The sequence below is a fragment of the Notolabrus celidotus genome, chromosome 2 (genome assembly GCF_009762535.1).
Source record: "Notolabrus celidotus isolate fNotCel1 chromosome 2, fNotCel1.pri, whole genome shotgun sequence".
Classification (NCBI taxonomy): domain Eukaryota; kingdom Metazoa; phylum Chordata; class Actinopteri; order Labriformes; family Labridae; genus Notolabrus; species Notolabrus celidotus.
The window spans coordinates 8,441,486-8,464,167 of record NC_048273.1 but is presented as its reverse complement, the minus strand read 5'-3'; the positions used below and the strand labels follow the sequence as shown (position 1 = coordinate 8,464,167).

At 43.2% G+C, this 22,682-nt stretch overlaps 1 protein-coding gene across 3 annotated transcripts in view; it reads left to right on the top strand.

The window, feature by feature from the left end:
- Positions 1-22,682, top strand: part of scfd2 (sec1 family domain containing 2) — a 192,725-nt gene that overhangs the window by 75,836 nt on the left and 94,207 nt on the right. For all 3 annotated transcript variants that reach the window (XM_034706637.1, XM_034706628.1, XM_034706621.1), the window contains one exon: positions 13,287-13,584. In XM_034706637.1, coding sequence (XP_034562528.1) covers positions 13,287-13,584 — 298 coding nt within the window. The remainder of the gene's footprint in view (positions 1-13,286; positions 13,585-22,682) is intronic.

The window sequence follows — 22,682 nt, the reverse complement described above, 5'->3', positions numbered from 1 at the left end:
CCAAAAGGGACACATTCAGAAAGTTCCACACTGGAGCTTTAAAATCGACTGCCTCAAGAGTTCAAATGTGAAAGCAGATAAGAAGTAGAGAGACAGAGGAAAAAGCTACTGAGAGCTTTAACTTGTATTGACAGAGAGACAGCCGCCTGTCCACCTCTTCTGCAGCCAGTCGACCTTCAGCAGTGTGTGTGTGCGTGTGCGTGTGCGTGTGCGTGTGCGTGTGCAGGACTCCATTGATTCCTCTCTGACAGTCCGGCGTGCAGACCTGTGAGCAGGCCGCTCGGCTGGTCAGAGACAAAACAGAGCCTCTCTCTGTGTGGTAATTCAGGCCTCATTTAAAACAGAAGATTTACGTCTCTGAGTTCCCACAAACACAACACGCTTCAGGCTGAAGGAGCCAGAGCAGGGGTCACCTTACCTTTAAGAGCTTTTCCATCCTCTGCTCTGTCTATCAATCCATCTCTTCTTTTACTACGATCAATCACTCCATCAGAGAGAGAGAGTCTCTTACAGGTTTCATGTTGTCTCTCTATGAGGAGACATGCAGGACTTTAATGACCGATGATAAAACCACAGTGTCGACAGGCTGTAAAGTATGCTCAGTACATTCCATAGTTTACTGACTATTTAAAGATTTGTTGTTGAAGAAATCCTTCACTGCTTATCTATTAAATGCAAGAGTTTTGATTGGTCGTCAGATTTTCATACTGGTGATTTCCTTTTTGGGAGAAAAAATTAAAGAAAGTGTGGATAGCATGTAGCTCACGATACGATACAACCAGACACAATACGACATACGATAAATTACTATAGGACATGATACGAAACAAAACAATACATCACGGCATGAATTGCAACAATACAGTATAAAATATAATACAAGACGACACGGTACGATATGTAAGGGATAATGTATTGTCAGCAGGTTGTTATGGGAAAAAGAATCCCGACAGGGTGAGACAAGACCCCGACATGAAGCAGAGGGGTCTTGACCAGTAGGGGAGAACGGGGTTGGTTGGCACACTCGTTATATCTCGCCACCAGAGGGCACTGTCTCTCAAATTGGGGTATGGACATTTCCAGAATTAGGATCAGAGCTCACCTACATAGTCTTCTCTGGAGTAAGACAGCTGAACTTGAGGTGAGAGGACTTTTTGTGTTTTTCATGTCAAATTGTAAATATTCAGCTCCTCAGTATTTTTCTTCTAGGCTTTTAAACGATGGGTTTATAACAGAACAAGTGTTACCCTTACAAAGTGTGAGGGGAAAGCTATAGTTTAGATTTTTATTAGCTAGCTAAGTAGTTGTTAGATGGCTGTTAGCCTTGATGCTAGCAAAAAATTCCAGTTGGGGTTGGTTGTCACATGTTGGCAAAATCACGCATGGTGAAATGAGTTGGAGTGCGCAGACCCTACATTTGCCATCACTGTGACTCAGACAGTGACTGCATGTAGCCTAGTTGAGTCGGCCATTATTGTTCGGCCTATTTGTTTTGTTCTTTATGTTGTTATATAGGCTGGACTAAAGATGTGTTTCCTGTTCATGTTCCTCATTTTATGTTAAAATGCATTAAGTTATGTAGGCCTATCACTTGTCAGTGCAATTAAACTTTCAAATTTAGTTCTGCCTTCTTGCCTTTTTAAAAGGTTTTTCCCATTAAAATACCATTGTGACAACTAACCCCATAGTGTGTGACAACCAACCCCATAGTGTGTGACAACCAACCCCATAGTGTGTGACAACCAACCCCACAGTGTGTGACAACCAACCCCATAGTGTGTGACAACCATCCCCATAGTGCGTGACAACCAACCCCATAGTGTGTGACAACCAACCCCATAGTGTGTGACAACCATCCCCATAGTGTGTGACAACCATCCCCATAGTGCGTGACGACCAACCCCATAGTGTGTGACAACCAACCCCATAGTGTGTGACAACCATCCCCATAGTGTGTGACAACCAACCCCATAGTGTGTGATAACCAACCCCATAGTGTGTGACAACCAACCCCATAGTGTGTGACAACCAACCCCATAGTGTGTGACAACCATCCCCATAGTGTGTGACAACCAACCCCATAGTGTGTGACAACCAACCCCATAGTGTGTGACAACCAACCCCATAGTGTGTGACGACCAACCCCATAGTGTGTGACAACCATCCCCATAGTGTGTGACAACCAACCCCATAGTGTGTGACAACCATCCCCATAGTGTGTGACAACCAACCCCATAGTGTGTTACAACCATCCCCGTGATGGGGTTGGTTGTCACAATGTGTCAGTGTCTTTGATAGTTAATTGCCTCTTTGTTACAATGAGTTGAAAAATGAGAGGGATACACATTTCAAGCCAACACCTTAAGCCTCAATCTAATGTAGGAATGACTATTGAAAGATGTTTTGATGATGAGCAATCATCAAACAGTAAAAAGTGAGACAACCAACCCCGTTCTCCCCTACTTGAATTTGTACGAACCCTGTATTAAGAACAGTTCACCAAAAACATGCACGTTCATTCTTCCTTTGAATAATTTATCAGCGTGTAGGATATTTGGATAAAGTGATGGACTTTCAAACTCTGGAGCCAAGAATAAGAAAAGCGTATATATTTGGATTTCTGTATTTCATGGAAACTTTGGTTTTACAACTTCAAAGCAGGGAGTTCATCACAGGATATTTATGATGACAGGTAACCACTTACACTTGTCAGATTATAAACTGTTAAATCATAAGAAAATGAATCATTGCCAAAGTCTTGTAAGAATTAAAAAATCTGAATACAGCTCAGTCTTTTGAGCAGGTTAAGAAGAGAAAATGTGGATAAATTGAAGTTATTGTTAGAATAGTTTTTGATGAAGCAGAGATTCATCTTGTGTCTTCTCCTCTTTTCGTTGTGTTTAGAGTCTCGTTTCCGCTCCTCCGGTTAGAGACTCGCTCTGTCATCCGCACCTTTCACACAGAGCAGAATGATGGTAGTAAAAACAGACGCCGGAGATAAACCGCTCGTCTTCAGGTGAATGTCCGTCTTTTGATGAACAGAATCTTTCCGGTGAACTCTCTCTCTCCGGTTCATCGCTGTCATTTCTGCAGGTTACACTGAGCACGACACGCGCTCCACTTCTGAATATCTGTGAAGCGTTTGTTTGCTCTGAGTGTTGTTGTTGTTTACATGTACAAAATCCTGTCTCTCTCTGAGGCCGAAGACATACTTGTTTGTCTTCCAGCTGCTCTACAAATCAAAAGAAAGCTTGCTGTACATGATTCAGAGTTTAGTCACCGTCTCCGAACATCAAGATTTATGTATTTAGTTTTTTAGTGCTTTGCTTGTTTCCCTTCCAGCTCTGCATGTTGTTATTTGTGAAGGCAAATTGGATGTGATTACACGTTAGCTAATGAAGTGCATGTGTGCATCTCCAAAAGAATTCAAATGAGTGTTTCTGGTTCTTATGGTAATGATGAGCCGTCTGACATCCATGTAAGGTGAGTCCTGTCCCGGCTCTTTGTGTTGACTGAAGTTACTGACCTATAGCCAACTTTGTTCAGGCTCCCTAAAGGACCCCCACCTCCAAACCCCCGCCCCTCTCCCCGCCCCTCCCCCTGCCCCTCAGGCCCAGAAAAAGGTTCATTGTGCAGGCAGCGAGCGAGCCAGAGGAGGCCTGGTTCTGGTTAGCTCGCTGCGCTGCATCTGAAACACTCACCTTCCTCCAGGGTCCGCATCTGGAGCTGGTTTCCTGTTCAGGCCGAGCCAGGGAGGGGCGGAGCTTGGCCCCGCTGTCTGATTGGCCGAGACAGAGCCTTTATGGACCCCTAGATTGCCAAGCAGTAATCTGTCAATCACTGGCATACAGATTCAAAGCAGAGAATAAAAAGAGAGAGATTATGATTGGACAAAAAGAGCGAGCGAGAAGCCTGCGATGCTTTAATGGTAAACCAATAATCCGGCGACAAATTTAGGAATCAGCCAATCAGCTGAGCCCGTTCTGAGAACAAAGAAGCGTTATGTTCAGTATTTTTATCCACAGTCAGATTTTCTTTGGGAAACATTGTGTCAGGATCTCCAGTAATTTAAAGTAATGGCTTTATTTGAGTAATTTAAGCTCTAAGTTTAACTTTGTTTGGACAGAGCGATGCCATTGTTATTCTATAATTGTGTGTAATAGTCACATTAAAGTGTGGCAGCAGGACTCTGCGTTTAGGAATGGTGTAATAATAAGTTTTGCTTCCTGTTATTACTGCAGTATTCTGAGCAGGGCCCCTCAATCTGCACCGAGGACCTTAAATGCCTCGTGAGTTTAGGAGCAGTCTTTTAGAGGCCGTCATAAGACCCTTAAAGGTATGCACTCCTGGAGATTTCAAGGCAGCCTGCCTCTGAGATCACCCAAAGCTGTGGTGCAAACATGTCTGTCACCTGTCGAATGAAGGGGGGTCTCAGGAGGTGGGAGTTTGAACGAAAGAGTGGAAAACAACAGACTGTTGAGAAAAGAGGAGAATGAACAGCTTCAGTGCATGCATGGAGATCACACTGCTCACATATCCGTTGCATAATGTAAGCAAGTTTAAGTCGTGCTTATTTGTGTATTTTGGTGTGTGTTTGCAAACTATTTTGATTTGCACACACAAATGCTTCAAAAACACCGTCCCTCTCTGTATAAACACAGCCGTGTGTCCTGCCCCGCCTCCTACAGTTTCTCATTTCTGTAGGTGTCTGATCTTTTGATGATATTTCATCAGCAACATGATTTATAAAGACGCCCAATATCACAACTTGCTTTCTGAGATGTATCATCCATTATAAGTTATTCCAACAGTATGAGCCACGTGTAGTATAATTAGTTTTTTTGCAGCTTTCCAAAACTAAGACATGCAGGACTAACATCAGCAGCAACATGCTACATACAGCTTTGAATAGCGGTATAAAAGGGTCATGTTTAACGTCCTATATGTGAGGTCAGGCCTCAATCATTGCTTTAACAGGAGGAAAAAACTGTACACTGCAAAAACTCCAAATCTTACCAAGCAAAGTTCTCATTTTTAGTCAAAATGTCTTCTCCCACTTGATTTAAGATAAATGTACGAGTACAAGTAAAATTTGAGCAAGATAGAGGGACTTTTTTTTAAGACAATGCAACTTAAATATCTTGTTGAGTCAAACAATCTTGAAATGATCTTGTTTTAAGTTGTAATTATGAAGAAACAAGGTTTATTTTACATTTCATAAATTTTTGCACACCCTTTACTTGATTTAAGTAAATGCATTTTATTGGAGAATCTATCAGAAAACAGCTCCATTGATAAAAGACAGAAAGAAAGAAAGAAAGGAAAGTTGTTGTTTAAGGGTGGGTTACAGTTTTCAGGCACTGTTTCTTCTAAATCAGATAAATATATAGATCCTCAAACTACATGAACACAATGAAAAACCTACTTTAGAGCAGAGCTGGCTTATCCTAAAAAACAACATGACTGAGTATTAGTATATCCAGCTCACTATGAGAAGACATTATATCTCAAAATGCTCAAATTAAACTTTGTAATCTTATTTCAAGTACAAGATGGTCTTAAACCTAGAGAAGTGCCGCTATAATACAACTCAAATTAAGGTGAATATATCTCACATGAAGAAGTTGACATGAAATGTATTAGTGCAAAAATCTTTTTTTGAGTGAAAAAATACTAACTGTTAGCATTCCTGTCTTATTCTGAGACACTAAGCTTTAAAATACTGGTAAAATATTGCTTAATTTTAAGATCACAGTTTTCTAAATATTACGTCTTATTCTAAGAAATCTTACCAAGCAAATTTTCACTTTTTTTTTTTTTTGCTTATTTCAAGGTAAAAGTACCATGAAATATTTTTTTTCCTACTTTTTGGAGCGGCTTTTTTTTTCTCTCTCTCTCTATAATCACCTGCAGGGCATGTGTCAGGTGCTGCAGGTGGACAGAGAGTCACAAGAGATAGTCTGAATCATTGATCTCAGGTGGCGATGTTAAACAAATAACCAAAATAAAATGTCAAAATGGTCAGCATTATTGTTTTCAGTTTTGCTGCTGCTACTGCTTGGAATAATCTCCAGGAGGACTTGAATCTGTCAGATCTTATCTATCTGGACACCTTTAGGTCCATCTTAAATGAAAGACAGACCCCAGACAAGTGCCTGTGTTTTTAAATGCTGTTTTGTTATCCCAAATTGCAGTTTAATTGAAAATAAGTTGCAATTTTAAATTACTGTTTGCTTCTACATACTGTCTGTATATATGCTCCATGTTGTTGAGTTGTGCTATTTATTTTGACATGTGCTGCTGACCTCTTGGCCAGGTGACCATTGTAAATGAGGTCTTGATCTCAATGGGACTTATCTGGTTAAGTAAAATAATATTTCTTCTTCCGAAAATGTACTTTGACAGGTTGCCCAGGTATTGTCTTTATATGGTTTATACTTCATCACCCCATCACTTGCATTGAACTTTCCTTATTAGGACCTTTAAATATCACACTGTAATATCCATCATCACGATTTCTTGCAGACATTTTATTAAGGGGCTTGCAGGAAAATGCTCGCACAAAGTCAGGGTGAACATTTTAGGCGTTTGCATGCAGCCCACACTGAAAATTTAAGGAGGTTTTAAGGAAGTTAGTGCAAATGGGTAGAGTGATGATTTTCACCAGGGTTGCATGGAGAAATGTCAGATAGGTTCAAGTAAGTAGATGGATGCTGTGATGGGAAGGTGCCTTCAAAAGAAAAGCTTGAATGAAAGAATAGCCATGGAAAATGTGTTTTTACTCATCCATTCGTCTGTTAACCTCAAAAAAGTAAGTGAATGTTTTTCTTGTGGTGCAGATGGCACAGCGTTTAATCATTCAACACTGGGGCTGTGTCTCAGAGCGAGCTGCTGCAAAGGTCGAATGAATCTGATGCAATACGACGCATTATATCTGAGAGGAACACTGGGATTGTGTTGTTCTGAGTGGCATGGAAAGCTCTCTGTACTCTGCTCCGCTCCGGTCCCAGAGGTGCACTGTGCTCTACCTTTCCAAAGCCTGAGTGCCAGCTCTGTGAGGCGGCCATTGTTGAGTCCAGCTTCAGCGCTTGGAAAGAGTTTTACTCAGTTTTCCCGCTCAGTCCGGTCTCAGTTCTGATCCAAAGACCTCCATTTCCTCCTCTGGCGCCGTGGCCTGCAGCTGACAGCAGCTTTTATAGATCTGCTGAAGGGATGCAGTTATAGCATGCTTCCTCTCACATGTCATAACACACACACACACACACACACACACACACACACTCACACACACACACAAACACACACACACAGGGGGGGGGGTTTAGGCACAAGATTAAGGTGGTGTATACTGTACAGAGAGGACTAAGAGACTAAGACGTTATTTCAGGGACAGAAGGAGATTTAAAGACCGGTCTGAACATGGAGCAGTTGTTAGATACATTTCAAGGGGTCATATGATGATCTTGCTAAAAACAAATCGAGGAGTTTTTTTGTTATGTACTTAAATCCTCTAAAAGTAGTATGGGAGGTAGAGCCTTCAGCTATCAGGCCCCTCTCCTTTGGAATCATCTACCAATCAGGGTCCAGGAGGCAGACACCCTCTCTACTTTTAGGAGTAGGCTTCAAACTTTCCTTTTTGATAAAGCTTATAGTTAGAGCTGGATCAAGCTTGGACTAGTTCTTAGTTATGCTGCTATAGGCTTAGACTGACACACTGGGCTCCTGTCTTTCCCTCTCTCTTCTCTCTCTGCCTGTCTCTTACTTTAACTCTTCCTGTCCCATTAAAGTTACTAACCATAGACCTTTCTGGAGTCCCTGAGCTCCCTTGTCTCGTAGGTTCCTCTGGATCTCTGCTGCTGTGGACGTGCCAGACTCCAGCTGCTACAACTACTACTATCCGTCTCACCACTATCATCTCTCTCTCTCTTCATATCCCTCTATCCCTCTCTCCAACTCGGTCTCAGCAGATGTGTGTCTAACATGAGTCTGGTCCTGCTGGAGGTTTCTGCCTGTTAAAGGAAATTTGTCCTTGCCACTGTAACTTGCTAAATGCTGCAAAGTGCTCTGCTCATGGTGGATTAAGATGAGATCAGACTGAGTCCTGTCTGTAAGATGGGGCTGGATCTTATCTGGTCTTGATGTCTGGTCTTTTTCATATTGATCTCAGAAATGTTCCCTCTTTGTTGCCTTTACTTCAAAACGTTCTCCAACGTGAGAACAGGTGAGACTTGCGTGTGCATTTTTTGCTCTTAGGACGCTGGGTGCTGGAAACGCTGAGCTACATACACAAGAAGCTGCCAGGACAAAAAGGTGTTAATGGACACAGGCCGTAAAGTTTATTTTTATTTGGCTCAGTTCATAGATTGTTGTTCATCTCATGGAGCCAACTTTGGGCGGGGTGAAACAAACTTTTGCAAAGGCTTAAAAACTCCCTGCGTTGGACGTCACCTCTCTGAGTTCGTCCCTGTCTCAAAATAAAGAAGTCACATTTGGTTTTGCAATCAGAGAAGCTGCCATTATCTGCTCTTCAGAATGAGCCTCTGCAGCACTTAAAGAAAGCAGACTATTGGCAGATAAATGACACCCTTAGCTTTTGTTTTCAACATCAGATTAAAGTCTAAAACAAAGAAGGGCCAAATGAGAGAAGGAGTGATGGTTGCTTGAAACCCCCTGCATTTGGCTTGTCTATAGCTTGGTAATACAATATAGCAGATGCTTCGACAGCTCCATTTAACCGGCTCAGGTCAAAATGAAAACATGATTTGTTGACAGTGGCACGCTTCTTTCCAAGCTGAGGGATCACATGAGAGTCCTCCTGGACGTGTGCAGACAGACGTGTGGATCATCAATCCCTCTAAAGTGAGAGATGAGAGAGAAAGTGCTCCTCTCTCTCCTCGACACCGTCCACTTACAAAAAGAGAGCGAGGGAAGGATCCTGAACATTGTTTGGCAGTCAGAGTGAGCGCGACTCAGAGAGGTATTCGATTTCACAATGTTTAAGGAGAAAAATGTGTGCTCAGATTGTGTTTGAACGGTCCCCAGAGGCCAGCGGTTGGCCGGGGCCTGAGGCCGGGAGGAGGCCCCTGCTGGAGCGAGAGAGCTTGTAGTGAGGGATGCAGACGTCCTCCTCTGCACGAAACTTCATGATAAAGAAAATGTGACACATCAGCAGAAGTAGATCTTGTGATTCAGACACCATTTCCCTAAAAGTCCCGTCTGCTTCGTCCTCACATCTCTCTCTGTGGCTTCGGCTCTCTGGCTCTGATTGTTTTGCGTCTTTGGCTTGGTTCAGAGTTCTTCTATGTCAGACACAGGATCCCCCCAGTGGGCCGACCGCAAAGTCCAGAGCTCCTCGTTCTTGGAGCCTGTTTGTCTGTTTGTGAGAGGAACACAGATCTCTTCACTGAGGACTCCCTGGATGACATGAAACATAACCACAGAGAGGTTTTGTTAATCTGTCAACAATCAGTCCGTCCGATCATCCTCTGGAGCGCCACTCCTCCTCCTGGATCTCTCTTTACTTCACTGTGACTCTCTCCCTGCACTCTGTGGACTCTGTTTCTGTCTTTCAGCCCCATTTTTCATGCAGCTCATCGGTCAGATTAGCTCCACACCCTTGTTTTATAGGCCGATGAGCTCACCCTTGTTGTGAGAGCAGCCAGTGTTTTGTTCAGTAAATGGTCCAGTGATCTGCGGCATGTCAGACTACAGAGGGACCATCAAGAGAGACCGTTCAGACCCGCTCAGACAGGCTCACAAAAACAGGTCACTGCACCTCAACATTACCTCCAATGTTGAGTTTCTGAATATGTGTGTGAGTGTGTGAGAGTGTGTGAGAGTGTGTGTGTGATGAAAGAGAAAGAAAACAGTCGATGCAAATCCTGAAGAGAATGAAACAAAGTAAAGCGTTACCTCAGAGCTGCAGAAATTAGCTAATGGAACGATGAGCTCACTCACTGTGTGCGCTTCATTTTCACACTGTTAGCACAGCAGTCACCCGGACGCCGGCTAATAAGAGCGTTGACTAACGAAAAGGTCATTTTGAATCATGTGAGCGATCAACAAGGGTGTTAACGTGTTGGTGCGGACAACAAAACTTGACCAACGCTCACTCTGTGCAAGAAACTCTGCAAATACATGATCCCAGTTGTTTGGATGTTTCTGCAAAAGTGTGCTTCAGAGAGTTATCAGATCATGACTGGAACTTCAGACTCTCAAGAGAGATCTATATATTTTAATGTATAAGAATCAATGCATCAAAGCCGGAGACTTTTGGAGCAGAGTGGCTTTCAGTGCAGCAACTTTTCATCCTTTCATTGACTGAAAGTTTCACGTCATCGTCAAACATTCCCTGAGTGTCAAATTCTCAACTCAACTTTATTTGTAAACCACAGGCATGCAGCCCCAAAGTGCTTCACAATAGAACGGAGGCAGAAAACAAAAGAAATGGGCAAAATAATCTTCTTTATTTATTTTATTTAAGAGACTCATTGAGATTTAAAACCTCTTTTTCAAGAGTGACCTGGCCAAGACGGCAGCACAAAATAGGTTACAACACACAAGCACACAAAACAACACAAATAGAGTACGGTCACAGTTTCACATGGTTACATGATTACACAGTGCACTCACAAGATCCAATAATGACAACATAATCATGAAAAATACTTGAAAATAAATGAAATCAATACAGTTAAATTAATAAAATAAACTAGTGTAGAAAGCAAAATATCAGATAAATACAATAATTAATAGATAACTAAATAAATAAGATAAATACATATTAAAAAATTATTTGTAATACGGGAGAACGGGGTTGGTTGTCACACTTTTTACTGTTTTGATGATTGCTCATCATCAAAATATCTTTCAATAGTTATTGCTACATTAAATTGAAGCTTAAGGTGTTGGCTTGAAATGTGTATCCCTCTCATGTTCCAACTCATTGTAACAAAGAGGCAATTAACTATCAAAGACACTCTGACACATTGTGTCCCCATCACAGGGTTTGTTGTCACACACTATGGGGTTGGTTGTCACGCACTATGGGGTTGGTTGTCACGCAATATGGGGTTGGTTGTCACGCACTATGGGGTTGGTTGTCACACACTATTGTCACACACTATGGGGTTGGTTGTCACACACTATTGTCACACACTATGGGGATGGTTGTCACACACTATGGGGTTGGTTGTCACACACTATGGGGTTGGTTGTCACACACTATGGGGTTGGTTGTCACACACTATGGGGATGGTTGTCACACACTATGGGGTTGGTTGTCACACACTATGCGGTTGGTTGTCACACACTATGGGGTTGGTTGTCACAATGGTATTTTAATGGGAAAAATATTTTAAATAAGGCAAGAAGGCAGAACTAAATTTGAAAGTTTAATTGCACTGACAAGTGATAGGCCTACATAACTTAACTTAATAAAATGAGGAACATGAACAGGAAACACATCTTTAGGCCAGCCTATATAACAACATAAAGAACAAAACAAATAGGCCTAACAATAATGGCCGACTCAACTAGGCTACATGCAGTCACTGTCTGAGTTACAGTGATGGAATATGTAGGGTCTGCACACTCCAACTCATTTCACCATGCATGATTTTACCAACATAGGGGTTGGTTGTTACATGTGACAACCAACCCCAAAGAGAATGTGACGACCAACCCTAACTGCAATTTTTTGCTAGCATCAAGGCTAACAACCATCTAACAACTAGTTAGCTAGCTAATAAAAATCTTAACTATAGCTTTCCCCTCACACTTTGTAAGGGTAACACTTGTTTTGTTATAAACCCATCGTTTAAAAGCCTAGAAGAAAAATACTGAGGAGCTGAATATTTACAATTTGACATGAAAAACACAAAAAGTCCTCTCACCTCAAGTTCAGCTGTCTTACTCCAGAGAAGACTTTGTAGTTGAACTCTGATCCTAATTCTGGACAGTGCTCTCTGGTGGCGAGATATAACGAGTGTGCCAACCAACCCGTGTGACAACCAACCCCGTTCTCCCCTAATGCTGTCCAGTGCTACAAATAAATTAAAAGCCAGATTAAAAAGGTAAGTCTTTAGTTTCCTAAAAACACCCAGAGAGCTCACCGCTCTGATGTCCAGATGAAGAGAGTTCAAAGTTTTGATGCATAAAAACAGAAAGCTCTCTCTCTTTGTGAGGGACATTCAAAAGGGAAGCATTTGAGGACCTCAGTGATCGAGCTGGGAGATGAAATGACAGGAGATCTGTGATGTGTGGAGGGGCAATGCTGTTAAGAAAGGAGGTTTGACATTCAACAATAAAGTCTACTTTGAAGACTCTTACATGCACAAGTTGAAGTCAGAGAATACAACTTCAACAATAGTTATAAAGAGAAACTATCACCTCTCTGACGTGTCAACATAGACATACAAATGTACAAGCTTTACAAAAGTAGAATTTATGGTGGAGCTGTTGTGTTGGATTGCAGAGGTGATTTTTATCTTCTGTTTGATCTTTGTGTATTTCACTCTTCCACATCACACTGTGTTGCTTTAGTGTTTTCAGACGTGTGCCATTTCGCCGAATCAGGAAAGAAATAACTCAAATTTGGGAATCCAAAGAAAAGGCAACTGGACTTCGGATTCTTGTAGATGTTTCACCTTCATTCCAAAAGGCTTCTTCACTTCTAAACAGACTGGTGGATGTGCTTGAAAATGATGTCCAGTTGCCTTTTCAGATAAAGCTTTGAATTACTTTGACCTGGAGGAACCTTCACAGACAAGTTTGGGGAATCAGCTCATGGCCCTGTTTAATATCAGACATACCAGAAATTCGTTGGGCCGGTCAGGATCGGCTGATTGAGCCGTGATCGTCCCTCCTGCATCCCTGCACACTGCACGGCAAACAATGCATGATCGGGCTGAGAAAAGATCAGTCGTGTGACTCAAAAATTTGGTCAGAATCGGCCTTGAGTCACTCAGCGTATACCCGCTTTAAGGTGGTGAATGTATGTGCACCAAACAGTGTGTTCATACGCATGTTTGTCTTGAAGTGAGGAGAATTCAGGCATCATGTTGGCAGATTTCTATCTTCAGACATCAGGATGCTGTGGAAACACTCACCATTAAAAACTAGTGTGAAGTCAGTTGTGCAGTATTTAGAGCACTCATTATTCAGATTATAGGTATAGCTTTAAGAGGCGGGTTCAAAGCACACCTCAGAGAGGTACAGATGTCCCTGATTTCTCACTAACCACCTGTCCTTTCTGTGTCTCTGTGTTTCTTTGGTTTCTGTCACAGGCTCTTGGAGACTCCGAGTTCCCCACCGTTCTGAGGCAGCTGCTGCCCCTAGTGAAGCCCCGAGGAGGCGAGGGCAGCTCAGGGTCGAGGTCCGGAGAGGATGAGTGTGGTCCGGATGAGCTGATCCTCCTGCTGATCTACCTGTACTCACTGGCTGACGAGGCCCAGCCTGCAGACGGCGACGCCGATGACGAGGAGGAGGAGGAGCTGGAGAAGCTGGAGAGGGAGCTGATAGGAGCGTTCACCCTGGTCCTCACCACAGAGTCCAAACTCAGCCCGCTGCTGCAGAAACTCACCGGTGAGAGCCGCTTAATGTTGTTTCATGATTGCTTCCAGGAGCGCGCTCAGTTTGCCAAACCTACTGAGATCAGAGCGGGAGAGTAGGAACAGATGATTGTGTTTTTCCTCTGTCGGCCTCCTCTGCTGTTAACGGGAGGATTCTTATCAAAGATTTCACACCCCATCTCTCTGCCTCCATCCCTGCATCACAACCACACACACACACACAAACACAAACACACACACACACACTCACTCACTGTTTGGTCAGTTTGGCAAGCAGCTACGCAAATATTGGAGTGTGGGAATGTCTGAGTATGTGGATAAGTGTGAGAGAGAAATAATGTGACTCAGAAATGACCCTTCACTTTACCGTCTACGGCCTGTCCGCCACGAAAACAAGATTTACTGTTTGTGGTTCAGACTTTCTAAAATGAAGAAATTAAAACAAACAAGGACAAATATTTGAATGTAGGAAACCGACTGAACAGACTCCTGAACTGGATGATACTTGATGATAGAGAGGAACATAATAATATTAATAATAATGCATTTTATTTATAGGCGCCTTTCTTGACACTCAAGGTCACCTTACAACATTAAAACAAACAGAGTTTAAATAACAAACAGTAAATAAAATACAATTTAAAAAGTTTTAAGTGAATGGACAGAGGAGTTGTGGTCAGATGGAGTAAGCCTGTTTAAACAGATGAGTTTTGAGTTTGGATTTAAAATGTGGGAGTGAGTCAGTGTTACAGAGGTCAGGTGGGAGAGAGTTCCAGAGCTGGGGAGCAGAGCGGCTGAAGGCCCTGCTGGCGAGCAGGGCGGACAGTGAGGTGGATGGAGGTGCGGACTGGTGTAGCAGTATGGAGGAGGTCAGAGAGATATGGAGGGGCAAGGTTGTGTATGGATTTGAAGGTGAGGAGAAGTATTTTGGGGAGCCAGTGGAGCTGTTGCAGGATGGGTGTGATATGGTGGATGGAGGCGGTGTGTGTGATGACACAGGTGGCTGAATTTGAACCAGTTGTAGTTTATGGAGGGTTTTGTGGGGGAGGCCAAACAGAAGGGAGTTGCAGTAGTCCTAACGGGAGGTTTCAAGGCTGTGAACAAAAATGGCAGTGGACCTTTGAAAAGGACTCTAACCATCAATTTTAAAGGAACAGTAAGGGATTTTTAAAAGTGAGTTAAAAAGCAGGAGAAGTTCTTCTTTAGATGATTATCTTTTAACATAATTTTTCATCCTCATGTCTGATACTGGAGCAGGATTATCAAACAGACGTACATTTTCCATTTCAGACAGGGAAATGTAGTCTTCATGACAGAATAAACACTACCAACGTCATCCAGAGGGGGCGCCAGAACCAACACAACATTAAAACTCCTCACTCAATCAATCAATCAATCAATCAATCTTTATTTGTATAGCGCGAAATCACAACAAACGTTATCTCAAGACGCTTTTACAAACATAGGAGGTCTAGACCGCTCTGTCAAATTATGAACAGAGACCCAACACCAAGACAGGGTAAGACTCAGTCTGACCCCACCTTAATCCATCATGAGCATTGCACATCGCAGTATTTAGCTAGTTACAGTGGCGAGGAAAAACTTCCTTTTAACAGGCAGAAACCTCAGGCAGAACCAGACTCATGTTAGACAGCCATCATGCCGCGACCGAGTTGGGTCTTGAAAGAGGGATAGAGGGGAGTAAGAGAGAGAGGTGATAGTGATGAGACGAGTAGTAGAAGCTGTTGCCGCTGGAGTCCAGCATGTCCGGATCAGCTGGAGTCCAGATCGTCCACAGCAGGAGGACGTCTACAGCAGTTTAGAGGAATCTACGAGACAATGGAGCTCAGGGACTCCAGAAAGGTCTATGGTTAGTAACTTTAATGGGACAGGCAGAGTTAAAGTAAGTGATGAGGGGGTTGGGGGGAAGGGGGTGAGCTAGGATCCCAGTGCCTTTAGAGAATCTATTTCCCCATACATGATTGTTAACAGTAAATCAGATGTATGCATGTGTGAGTAAATGTTTCTGCAGCAGCACAGGTCGCAGGTTGGCGACTAAATACAAGATTTTTTTTTAACTTTTGGGGCCCAGAAGTTCATTTTTGTTACTGTGGAATCAAGTTTTTAGGATCAAAGTTTAAGGTTCTGGCATGATGGAAACCAATAGTATGAATAAATGTCCCTCCTGGCCTCTGAACTTTCACCTCAGTGAAGAAGTTGAATCAGTACTTTTTCTTTAACCAGAGTCTTTCCTCTAGTTGTTTGTTTAACTCCCCTGAAGAAAAGAAGGTGTGTCCTTTACCGGTTCCTCTTAAAAGCTCCGGTGTGTGTTTGTCTCCTGGTTTCCTTGGTTCCTGCGTATTTGCTGGTTTAGCTGAGCTGGTAATTTCGTGGCGGAGCGGATCAAGGCTGGCCCCGAAGATGAATTAAGCGTGTACCTCCACACCACAGCCAGCTGTACCTCCCAGAGTAATAGCGTCTTTAACCTTGAGCCCGTACACACACACACACACACACACACACACACACACGTCTCCTCCCCTGCCACATAGTTCATAATTAGAGCTACTTTTAGTTCTGGCCCGCTGCGATACCGTAACACACACCCTGAAATAACACACTGCTGTTCGGGGTTTCATCTCATATCACACACACTGGTTCATAAATTGCATACAGAGGTTGGTGGATCTATGTAAAGCACTAATAAAGACTGTTGATCCCTCGCTCTTTCTCTCACTCCATCTCTCTCTCTCTTCCTGTTCTACTTGGCTAAGTGCAGTTTGGGAGTTTGGATTGAGGGGCCTCTTGGCAGGCGCGGGCTTCAAGATGTGGCTCATGTTAAAAACCTGACTCTCTGTTATAAACACTTCATTGGAAATTACCCCGTCATACTGTGCCAGGTGTGTTTCAGACAGGGTGAAGGAGTGTGTGTGTGCAGATGTGTGCAGGTCCTTCTCAGTCAGAGGAATTCAGCACCCTGCCCTTTATTCTTGAAGGTGTGTGTGTGTGTGTGTGTGTGTGTGTGTGTGTGTGTGTGTGTGTGTGTGTGTGTGTGTGTGTGTGTTTGTGTGTGTGTGTGTGTGTGTGTGTGTGTGTGTGTGTGTGTGTGTGTGTGTGTGTGTGCGTGTGTGCGTGTGTGTGTGTGTGTGATTTTATGGCAGCGAATGGAGCTTGGTTGGAGTAACATGAGGCGGGAGGTCGTCTCTCTGCATCCAGAGCAAAACATTGATTGTGACATTCTCCCCAATTAAAAGGAGTTTAATGGAAACCAGACGCCGAGTGAAACCTGGTCATCATGAGAACGATGTTTTCACAAAGTCTTCTGTTTTGTTCCTCTTGGCCGCAGTGTGTGCACAAAGAGCGAGGAACAATACACACACCAGAATGCGAGAAACAAAGACGAAATGAGGACGAGATGATGCTGCACACCCCCGACCCTGCCGACTGCCTCCCTGTGGGAACTTAATTAAGAGCATCTTCAGGAAATGTTGTCCCTCGGACTTCTGTGCACTGAAGATCTTTTATCTGTTACATGTTTCCTGTCAGACAGAAAACTTCGTCTTTCTTTTACTGCGAGAGTTTCTGCAGCTCCGAGCATCGAGCTGGTTTGTTGCATAACCCTTAAAGTGGAAGTTTACTTTTATTTTTACGAGATGAAGGCCGAGATAAAAACCGGAAAGAGCATTTGACTTTATTTTTTTCCAGGAAAATTGTTACTTATTGGATTTCCTCGACTGATCTGTATCTGTCAAAGTGAAATCAGTTACACAACAGTTTATTATTAGATGTAAGACAGGAGGCCATGGTACAGGGGAGTCTGAACAGAGCTCTCTGCTTGACTGTGATCGTGCTCATTCACACTGAGAGCTTAATTTTCCTCTCAACGCAGCAGGAGAGATGACACAGAACATTCTGTTTAACCAGACAGAAGTGAGTCTGACTGTTGCATAACACAAAGGGAGGAACTTTATCAATCAATCAATCAATCTTTATTTATATAGCACCAAATCACAACAACAATTCTCCTCAGACTCTTTCCAAACAGAGCAGGTCTAGACTGACTCAATGTTCTATTATTAACAAAGACCCAAAATCAAGACAGGATAAGCTAAGATATCCTTTATTTGCCCCACAACGGGGACATTTAAGTGTTACAGCAGCAAAGTAGACAGTGCAAAACAGTATAAAGCAAACAAGAGCCTATAAAATAGCAATTTAAAAAAGTTATTAGCAAGATCCAGTCCCATCTTACAGACAGGACTCAGTCTGATCTCATCTTAATCCACCATGAGCAGAGCACTTTGCAGCATTTAGCAAGTTACAGTGGCAAGGACAAACATCCTTTAACAGGCAGAAATCTCCAGCAGGACCAGACTCATGTTAGACACACATCTGCTGAGACCGTGTTGGAGAGAGGGATAGAGGGAGATGAAGAGAGAGAGAGAGATGATAGTGGTGAGACCAAGTCTGGCACATCCACAGCAGCAGAGATCCAGAGGAACCTGCGAGACAAGGGAGCTCAGGGACTCCAGAAAGGTCTATGGTTAGTAACTTTAATGGGACAGGGAGAGTTAAAGTTAGTGACAGGCAGAGAGAGGAGAGAGAGGGAAAGACAGGATCCCAGTGTGTCAGTTCCCCTGGCAGTCTAAGCCTATAGCAGCATAACTAAGAGCTTGTTACAGGATCAGAAAATATCTACACAAATCATTTTTTTGTACCAGGCTGTAAACATGTTTATTTCTGCTGTAAAGATCAGCTTTTTTGAATAGGTGTGTACTTGCTTTCCGATGCTTTTAGAGCCAGCCTCAAGTGCACACTCGTGGAAGCTTTAAGCACTTCCACATTTGCTTCATTTCTTGCAGCTGGAGGTTTCTACTTGGGTCAGATTAACTCTTTATTTTGGTCTTCTACAGCAGGAGTTCTAAAACGTTTCCACCCCCTACCCCTCCTGTCCCGCAAGGTGGTTAAATGTTCCTCACTGCTGTTGGAATACACTTATAGCAGATCCAAAAACAGACGAAATAGAACATAAAGATATTTTACTTAGCTGGATGGACTACCTGTGTGTGAATTCGGTCACCTCAGAGGTCTTGTGGCAACAAAGGAAAGTGGAAAAAGAAAATTCAAATATTTATTTGCATGATTTTATTTAAAATGTAAGCACTTTTTTCATTTATTTTTTTAAAATGATGGATAAGATATTCTTTTTTGAACAATTTTTGTTTTTGGAACCCCTCCATCAGTGTTTCTTGACCCCACCAAAGGGCTCCCTATGCTCACTTTGGGAACCATTGTTCTGCAAGACTTATCAGCAGAGATAAAATCTACAGAATACCCCTTTAAACTACCAGTTTTTTTCCTGCAGCTTTACACCAGAGTGAGGACAGAAGTGCAGCCAAAACAGACTCCTCAAAATATCCTGAAATAAAACAAGTGTAACCATAGTGTTTGTTTTCAGTGTGTTTCCATACGCCTGCATGTTGATGTAGAAACATTCATGTTACAGGGCCCACTTTAATACGTCTGCATTGTTGCCTTAGCGTATGGCTTCGATTAAAAGCCTCGGCAGAATTTACCCTGGAAAATGGTTCCTCTTATTGCCGCCTGGGAAACGAGCTCTTAAACCAAACGCTCCTCAGCCAACACCACATGTGGAAGGAGCTGGATTGGCTGCGGACGACCCCACAAACACAGAACAAACAGCTTGATTGGACGAGAGACCCTCTGCTCTCCTGAACGCAGGAGCCTGATTGGCTGCTGGCAGAGTGTCTGTGGTGAACACGGCGGCTGTGTGATGTGTGCAGGTTGTAAATAGCTTGGAGCGGTTGGTGTTAATCTCTGGTTCAGTTGTGGTGAGAAAGACATTGATGCTGGAAAGAGAACGATTATGAGAGTTCCCCAGACTTCTTTATGGATCTGTTTCCTGTCAGACTTGGTGCAAAACCAAACCTCCTCCATCGTTTCTCTTCTCCTCTTCGTGGGCTGAAAAAGAAAGAAGGCCAACTCAAACGTCCCTAACTCTCTGCCCTTAGGACATCCATCCAACTAGATCACAGTTTGTGCACACTTCTGACAGTGTGTGGGTGTGCAGCTCCAGTAGTGAGAATATGAAGTCCCAGTCTCCAGATGGTGATGATGGTGATTTACAGGCGGCAGTGACAGACGAAGGGAAGAAGGTCACAAAGAACTGGCAAAGCCTGCAGTGGTTTTAACGTCCTCGATGCCTCACACACACATGCAGTTTGTTTTTCATCCTGTCAGCGGGGTGTGCACGGGGCAAGGAGGAAGAGGGGAGCAGTTTGAGAGTCGGACCTCCCCAACGCCGCTGTTTGGGTTGGCACTGCAGCACGGGGCCAGTCGAGGGACATGAAAGAGATCACACATAACTCAGGCCACCAACTCTCCGTCTGCGTTCTCTAACTTTTCTTCTCTTTGTTTTTTTAATTTCCTTTTCCATTTCTCTCTCTCTCCTCCTCCTCCTCTTCGTCCTCCTCTCTGAGGCCCCCGAAGCACCCGGCTGGTTTCAGGGGGAAGTGGAGCATAAGTTAGTCTAATGATCGCGCCTGATTAAATATATTTCCCCTGTTGCTCTGTGTTTATGAAATTAGTCCCAATTATTTTTAATTGGTGGACTTTCTTTACTTCCTCCCCTGTTACACACACACACACACACACACACACACACACACACACACACACATATATGTACATGTATATGAGGTGAAAGCCATGGACCCTGAGGTGAAAAGAAGCCGGTGGTGTTGTTCTCTCTCTTCATCAGATAAGCTGATGACATGGAGCTCAGGCTGTAATTAGCACAGGCTCATCAGCTCCTCACTGCAGAGCTAGACAGGCTGGTTTACAGACCACACACACACACTCAAAAACACACACACACACACACATTCACCACCAAACCCCAGACTCACATCCCACCCCACTGTTTTCTTCTGTCCATACAACTTCTGACTGTCTTGGCACTTTCCAGAATTTGCTGACAACTCTTTTTTTCCCTTTACAATACTTGAACTTTACAAGATAAAGGTTCCTTAAATGTTCCTAACATAAACACGATGCACACAACTATATCTAAGTACTGCTTCTCGCTTCAGTTCGGCAATATCACCGTAAGGGATTGATTTCCCCAATATCAGCACTAACGATAATCTGGATTGAAGCAACGCATAGTGAGCGGGCGGTTATGCAAATTCTAATCCTGATCTGCAGCCTCTCAGTTTCTAACTTCAGGAGCCAAACAGTGATCTGAGTGAGCGGTGATGCTGTTATAACGAGGCGCTGATCCGATTAGCTGCTGGAATGTTATGCGGATGGATGCAGAGGCGGAAAAACACCGAAACAAACTTGGCGAGCGCTCCAGGAGAACCTGCTCCAGAATCTGACTCAAACAGGAGGAGGCAACATGTTGCAGCTGCAGCTACAGCACAATGGTTATGAGTTGTCCCGTAATACTTGCGTGCATTTTGTGTGTAACTTATTGTGGTCTGTCCTTGTTGTTGCAACAGAGCAGCACCAACTGCAACTGGCAGCATTTTCTTTAGTTTAGTGCCAAGACAGAATATGGTATTTAGCGTTGGTTTCTGCAACCAACAACAGAGCAGTTAGCTTATCTGGCTTTATCCTTTGACATCCTGACCCTGCAAAACCATAGTAGCATAGGAGGGAGTAGAATCGTTCAAGGAGTGGGAGTGGTTTGCAGATCACTCCTGTCATTACATCACCACAGGAGCAAATTCAACTTGCCTCATAGAAGCTTGTCAGTGGGAAACAATGCAAAGGCTTTTCCACTTCCACATTCTCAGGGCTGTGAGGCTGCAGGATGACTAAAGCGTAGATGAATGCACAGGCAAGAAAAAGATGTCTTTCATTACATTGGACCTTTTAAGACCTACTTTTCTTGAGACTGTTACAAGGAATGAAAACAGACATTTGTTGTAACAATAAAAGCCTTCATCTGTGTTAAGAGTAGTCGATAAAATGTTAGGGTAAAGGAGCTTCCTGGACTCACATGAACAAAGCTGGTGTCCCTTTTCAATACGAATACACAAGAAGAGAAAAAATCACTAAACATGTTAAAGGCTCCATCTTATAGAACCATTAAAAAGACGATTAAACTTTAATCCTAGTAGTCAGGGTTTCTCGGGTACATTTCACAGATCTGGCCTGGAGTGTAGTTTACACCTCTGTTCGCTTTATGGAGTGTGTTAGCGCTCAGCAGAGAATTCCTCCGTGTCTTATTTATGACAGGAAATGCGCATCATAAAGGGCTTGTAAGCACTTATATCTCCTCCGGGAATGAGGCTCATAGAATGAAAAAGGACTCGATGATGAACCCACAAAGATACTCGACAAAGAGAAGGCAGAAACACAAACCAGACACACACACAGCCGGGCTCCAGAGGGACTGTAACTCTGACAGCGGCCCCTGGCCCCTGCACACGCGTCAGTGCAGGCGGGGGTCAGTCTGTGACCTCCTGACAGGGGGTCGGACGGAGGAGTCCAGAGTCTGTCGTCTGCTGGGACTTTCGTTGTCTCCTCCGGGAGGACATCTGTCTTGATATGAAAACAGAAGATTCTGCTTGTCAGTCCGTGCAGCCTTCACAGACTTAGATATTACAGACGGCTTTTATGAATGTAGCGCCCTTAGTCTTACTCAGGGATAACAACAATGCTAGTGACACAACATTCACTCTAGGCTCTGAAAGCTGGATACCTTTTAATTGATCTACTGATCCGCTCAAAAGAGAGAAACGTTAAGTTGAACAGTGACCGTTTTATTGCAATGGGCAATATTAGCACAAAATACAAAAATTAAATATCAACATAAAATACAAAAATAAACTCCCTTTAAAATAATAAAGAAAGTGAAAGTTCAAATCAAAATGTCCTTTCTTTGGGTTTAGTAACCAGATGTTTCATGTGGGTTACATGAACATACTGTACACAAGTTCATGTTTCTTATTTGTGCTTTTTTCATTTCGTAGGAGTATTTATTTTAGAGCTTTTAAAATTTCAAAACACATACATCTTGCTTTCATCAGTCATACGAGACGTCAAAACACAGAAATGAAAGACAAAAATAAAGATTAAGAA